The sequence below is a fragment of the Carassius auratus genome, unplaced genomic scaffold (genome assembly GCF_003368295.1).
Source record: "Carassius auratus strain Wakin unplaced genomic scaffold, ASM336829v1 scaf_tig00031657, whole genome shotgun sequence".
Lineage (NCBI taxonomy): Eukaryota > Metazoa > Chordata > Actinopteri > Cypriniformes > Cyprinidae > Carassius > Carassius auratus.
In genome coordinates this window covers 1-6,228 of record NW_020525941.1, presented here as the reverse complement: position 1 = coordinate 6,228, position 6,228 = coordinate 1, and the positions used below count along the sequence as shown (strand labels likewise).

At 35.3% G+C, this 6,228-nt stretch overlaps 1 protein-coding gene across 1 annotated transcript; it reads left to right on the top strand.

Annotated features, from left to right (window-relative positions):
* The first annotated feature begins 814 nt into the window (after positions 1–814).
* LOC113080576 (tyrosine-protein kinase Lyn-like) lies at positions 815–6,062 on the top strand. The gene is made up of 8 exons (XM_026252737.1): positions 815–973; positions 4,201–4,277; positions 4,497–4,549; positions 4,633–4,729; positions 4,830–4,928; positions 5,020–5,123; positions 5,199–5,348; positions 5,683–6,062. Exons 2-8 carry the CDS (start codon positions 4,243–4,245, stop codon positions 6,060–6,062), a joined length of 918 nt encoding a protein of 305 aa, XP_026108522.1. The 5' UTR covers positions 815–973; positions 4,201–4,242.
* The last annotated feature ends 166 nt before the right edge of the window (positions 6,063–6,228 follow it).

Here is a 6,228-nt window from a genome sequence, read left to right as displayed (position 1 = left end):
TGCTTAATTCAACATCAAGAAGATCAAGCCCTTTCTTTCGGAACATGCTGCACAACTCCTTGTTCAAGCTCTTGTTCTGTCCAGGCTGGACTATTGCAATGCCCTTAGCCATCTTCAAGAATCGGCTTAAAATCCATCTCTTCCATCTTAATTTGACCCTCTACTTTAACACTCACTATTCTAATTCTATTCTTTCAAAAAAAAAAATGTAACTACTTTTCTAATCTTTTTGTATTCTATCTTCTTTTCATTTATTTTGGAGTTGTATGTGTGTGTTTGTGTGTGTGTGTGCATATATGTATATATATATATATATATATATATATATATATATATATATATATATATATATATATCTGTGTGTGTGTGTGTGTGTGCATATATGTGTATATATATATATATGTGTGTGTGTGTGTGTGTGTGTGTGTAAAGAGCTCTAACACTAGCTCGCTCTATTCTTTTTTATTCTGTTTTGTTTTTATCTATTATATTGTTTAAAAGCCCATGCTACGTGTACTGGGTTAACCTAACTGAGACTTGTTATAGCACTTATATTTCACTGTTCTTTTTGTTGTTTTTGATTACTTCCACTTGTAAGTCGCTTTGGATAAAAGCGTCTGCTAAATGAATAAATGTAAATGTCAATGTAGCCCAGTGAATGCTTACTTTCCTTCCACGTCATGTGATTACATGTAGGCTATACTTTTTTGTCCCCAATACTACACAGAGTTGACACTTGGCAAACGTAATGGCACTGCGGCTTTATGCAAACAAATAAAACTGAACTCTGTTCAACATGGTAAATATTGTACCAGGAAGTTGAAAGAGCAGTGAAAACAGCAGCGTCCAGTCTTGTGTTCCTCATTCTGTGTTTGTACGAGTCGCTTCAATGAGAGTTACAAGCGCGCGCTCATTTCACTCAGAGACTTTTCCTTTTAAATGAGAGTTAACCACTATTTCTGACATTTGACAGGTGGGTGAACTTCTTTCCTTGTTTGTTTTACTATTGTACATACTTTCTGACAGTCTGTTGTGCTGGTGTTACAGTATAGGTGTAATTTAACGTTTCTCCTGTGTTGTATCAAGATTAAAGAAGCTGTACCCCGTAACGTTACACTTTGCTTTTCTTCCTAATGTTTAAGACATGTTTAAATATCGATTCAACGCGATGTAAATGTGTTTTGATGGGACAAAACTTACAGCTGCCAAGAAAATTCCTGCTAGTCTAATAATTTTCCTGAAGTAATCCGCTGGCTGTAAATTCTGAATAATTATTAACTCAATAGTTTTATATGATCACTTTGACCGCGCAGAATGAGTTTTAGAAAGATTCACGCACAACATTACAAACCACAACTTTCCCATTGGAAAGAGAAATCACTTATGAGATCTCTTCGTTTCTTCTCTATCGCAAAGAGAAGAAAATAAATTATCCTGCTGCTTAGATACGTCTCTTAAAAAAAAAAAAAAAAAAAAGACTTTAATATTTTCACGTCTCTTAGATTTTACACAGTTTCAGACGGCATCTAAAAATGTCTCAAACTGGGCTAGATTTTCTAAGATACCATCCTGTCAGAGATTTGATTATCAAATAATAATTCTCAGTTACTACATCTAAGATCAAGATATCTCAAATTTTAATCTATTTTAATTTCTCCTAATGAATGCTAGGAAAAACATCAGAGATAAAGTTCATGGTAAAATGAAACAATTGAGAAATGTATGTTGTCATCATCAAGCTTGACCGTTGAAATTGCATCAGGACGTATCTGTATTTCTGTCAAATATTGCATTTAATTTCCATTTTACAGTTGAAATGAAAAGATCATTGAAATATCAACTTTAGTAAAGGTCAGGGTTTCTCACGGCATGCTTCCCTCTTTTAGTTTTTTATTGTTGTTTTTTTTTTTAGCTGAGGTGGTGAGTTTTTACACCATGACACTTGAACCTGAGTAGTTGCAGAGACGCCCTTTTCTTTATTTTGTTTCTCCGATATTAGGCCTATACACTAACTGGCCTTCCTCCAGCCTCAGGTTTCTGTATCTGCAGGCTACAAAAAACAGAGTTCAATAGCCTAGATGAAGTTTCATCATTCAACAAGATAACCTCATGATACATAAAGCATTTTTATATGTGCAGAATATAGGCTGAAACTCAGAAGTAGTTGAGAGGTCTTTTGTGTCTCTGTCTTTCCTGTCTTACTGAAAACCATAGAAACGCTGGCCAGAGAAGGAAGTGTGCATCTCCAGTGGCCTGCTTGCTCTTACATTAATCTACCATTATAGCCCTGTTACAAGTTTCCTGCTGACATCTAAAAATACTGTCTCATCAGTAGAGTCCAGCCGCAAACATGATTTCAGCCTAGTGTTCTTTAGCCATTTGACCAACTTTTAATGACATCTCACCTTCAGGAAAGTGGATGGCACTTTTTACCCGTACCTCTGACATCACATGGATTGCAGGCTAAAGATAACCAGAAAAACATGTATGTTGCTTTGAGAGATATTGCATTATCTGTTGTGGAGTTGAATGAGAAATGTTATCCAAGTACACAGACTTCTTCATGGATAGGAAAGGTTTTTTGGCTACTTTGAGTTCAAACGGTGGTCAGAAGGCAACAGTGTCGAACATTTCCTGAAATATCAAAAGATGCAGAAAGAATTGGCAAGCAATCTTGACAGAATTTCCCAGAGGAGGGCAATGCTAGGTCAAAATGTAGGATATAATTATGTATAAATATACATATATTTATTAAATCATAAAAAAAGTTTGGCATTATTTAGAAATTCACACTGCCATCTGTCTCTTCTCCTATATATTCATTATATCCATTTCTATTTATATCTATCGTCACTTTGTAGAAAAGGAAATGAAGTAATCAGTGTAGCTGCTCATTGACTGAAAGTCCATTGGCCAAGAGATTAATGGTACATGCATTCCTCCTGATAGTCCTGTTGCTGTTGCTTTGGTAAAGCCGGCATCCAGCATTTATGAGAATGATTACCTTTCCCTAATATACTCAGCTGTGAGAATAAGCAGAGGACATATTTTTTTGCAGGGGAATTCCTTGTTTTTTTCCTGTGAAACTCTAACCTTGATTAGCTCTCCACCATCTTGGCACATGAATTATATTATATTTAAGGGGGAATTGCTTGTTTGCTATAATGTGTTCACCTGACCTTCCGTTGGGTTTTTCCAATCTGCAAGTACTCCTTATACCATGTTGAGAGGGTGTGTTGTTATTATTTAAAGGGAAAATTGTTATTTAAATGATGCTTCTTAATATATATTGGCTATCTTATGCCGAGTGACTCATTGCTTATCGACAGTGACCTATTTAGATGAGCACATATCACATCAGTTCTCTGGACTTCGGCCTGGTTGGTCATGAATTTAGGTACCACGATGAATTGTAATGTGCTCTTTTTCTTTCACTTTAGTTTAAAGACTAAAAAGAGCCTTTAAATGTTTTTTTTATTTTATTTTTTATGTTTAGCATGGAACTGTATTCATCATGAAATATGGCTTTTAAACAAAACGAAACAAAAAAAAAAAAATTTCCACTTCCCTTAAATGAACCATACATAAATAACAACCGTACATTCTCCATGTGAGAAATATGGATCATTAAAATGTGGGAGGAAGCAGTAGATTAAACAGACTTTGGTGTTGTATAATATATACTTGATTATTAATTATTATTATTTATTATTATTATTATTAATTAAATTGTATATTTAATCATGTTTTTTCATAATTTTTAAATATATATTTAAATAAATATTCATAATAAATATTGTTTTCGTTTTGTAGTATAATGATTTTCTTTTTCAAAAAGCAGTGATAAATAAAACAATCATTTTTGTCAAATATTCAATTGAATAAATATTAATACATTACTGTATTTAAATTAAATAATGTTTTTTATTGTATCTGCTATGTAAAAGTATCACTGTTCAGGGAAAGAGCATGGGTCTGGAATCTCCCCCGCATCAGTTGGGTTAATTTGAATTATCTCTACCGAAGCGGTGACGTCTATATTTACAGAAGTCTTATTGTATAAGGCATAATTATGTAATGCACTGTAGAGTTATTTTGATGTAAAAGTGTTTCACGATTGAGGTTTGTTTTGTTTTGATGTTTTGTTTGAATTTCTGTTCATATTTCATTAAATGACAATGGTCAATCTTCTTCGTGCAGGAAACATGGGTTGTAAAAAATCCAAGTTGGACGGTGACCGAAATGGAGGTGTGCTTGAAGGGAACAAACAGCAGCCAGTACGTACTGACCAATACTGTATATGTGAGAGATCCAACCTCCCATAAGCCCAATATAGTAAGTAAGTGAGTAGTGATGGGGGGGAAAACATCTTGTCCATGATAAGATCACGTTGGCTGTTTTGACTTTCATAGACTCTAAAGAGAAGGGGTTTTAGTATTACCCTTTAAAACACATCCATGATTATATCATGATTATACGAAATGTTTATTTCACAGAATAATCCGACTCCAGGCCTTTTGGCCTGGTCAGGTGTTCCAAAATATGGAAGGTAGGTCTGATGAGCTTTATTCCACATTCTGATGCTATTGTGAAACTGCTTTATTTATTTATTCATTAATTTATTTAATACAGAGAAGGACAAAATAGCCATTGCTTTGTATCAATATGACGCCATTCATGCTGATGATCTGGGCTTTAAAAAAGGAGAGAAGTTAAAAATTCTTGAAGAGTGAGTGAATGTCATCATCTGTTATTTCTAGTCGCCTGTTATTGTTGCCCTATTTGAAGTGTGATGTTTATTGTGAGGTGTGATTTATTTTTTTTTTCAGGCACGGAGAGTGGTGGAAGGCGAGGTCTTTGACCACAGGAAAGGAAGGATATATTCCATCAAACTATGTTGCAGAAGCTGACACTATGGAAACAGAAGCGTGAGTGCTGTAACTATACATATATGTTCAGCTTTGAGCCCTTTATCTTATTCATCTTGGTTTGTCTTGATTTACCATGCATGCAATTTAGATGGTTCTTCAAAGATATCACACGGAAGGATGCAGAGAGGCAACTGCTGGCACCTGCTAACAAACCTGGGTCCTACCTCATCCGGGAGAGTGAAACCTCAAAAGGTGCACACTGTCTCCTAATGTCCTTTCTGGCAAAATAAATGCTTGGTGTAATCTGTTCTGCATTGTTGTGAACAGGAAGTTATTCACTGTCAGTCAGAGACGTGGACGCTCAGAGGCAGGATGTTGTTAAGCATTATAAAATCAGATCGCTGGATAATGGAGGCTACTACATCTCTCCAAAAATCACATTCAGTGACATCAGCAGCATGATAAAACATTACCACAGTAAGTCCTAAGGATGCCAAAAATAAGCGTTGATATATTGTGTAGCTGCCTAAATAAAATGTACTGCATGCTTTAATATTAAATGTTTCTCATTTATTTATACATGTAGAAATGAATATTAATGCATATAATAATAACATGTACTGTATATGTGTGTGTATAGTCACTTTAATAAAATGCATGTTTTATCTATACATATATTTAATGCATTTATACAGGTATTGTTATTTCTTTTAAGTTTAAATATCACATATATATCTATATAATATGTTAATTGATGTGTGTTTATGTATTGTTTGCTGAAATAAGAAGGATGCGCATCATTTTGACACAGAACAGGCAGATGGATTGTGTCGAAAACTAGAGAAACCATGTGAGAAGCCCAAAGCACAGAAACCTTGGGACAAAGATGCATGGGAAATCTCTAAAGAATCCATAAAGATGGTGAAGAAGCTCGGAGCAGGGCAGTTCGGAGAGGTGTGGATGGGTGAGTTAAAGATCTGGAATTTGCCCCGAAGTCACAAACATTCATTTAGCCATGGAGTGTTTCTCAATCAGAAGTCCATTACGTGTTCAGCTTTGCTAAACTACGCCAAAAGTATTGCTCTCGCTCTCTTCTTTATGGTCTTGTTATTCAAATTCTCTCCGTCTCTAAGATCCCCCAAGCGCTTGATCAAAATCCCCGCTGTTTTATGGGCTCTTCAGCGGGCTTAGAAGTGGCGTCCTTCAGTGTTCATATCGATTAATCAACCTTCTCTGAACATGTGTCGGCTTTTTGTTGTTATCTAATTCTTTGAGCCGTAAAAGCTTTGACAACTCGCATTCAAATCTCGAGTCTTCCTGCCGTGGCTTCTGCCTGGCATGAATGGCTCCCTTGTAG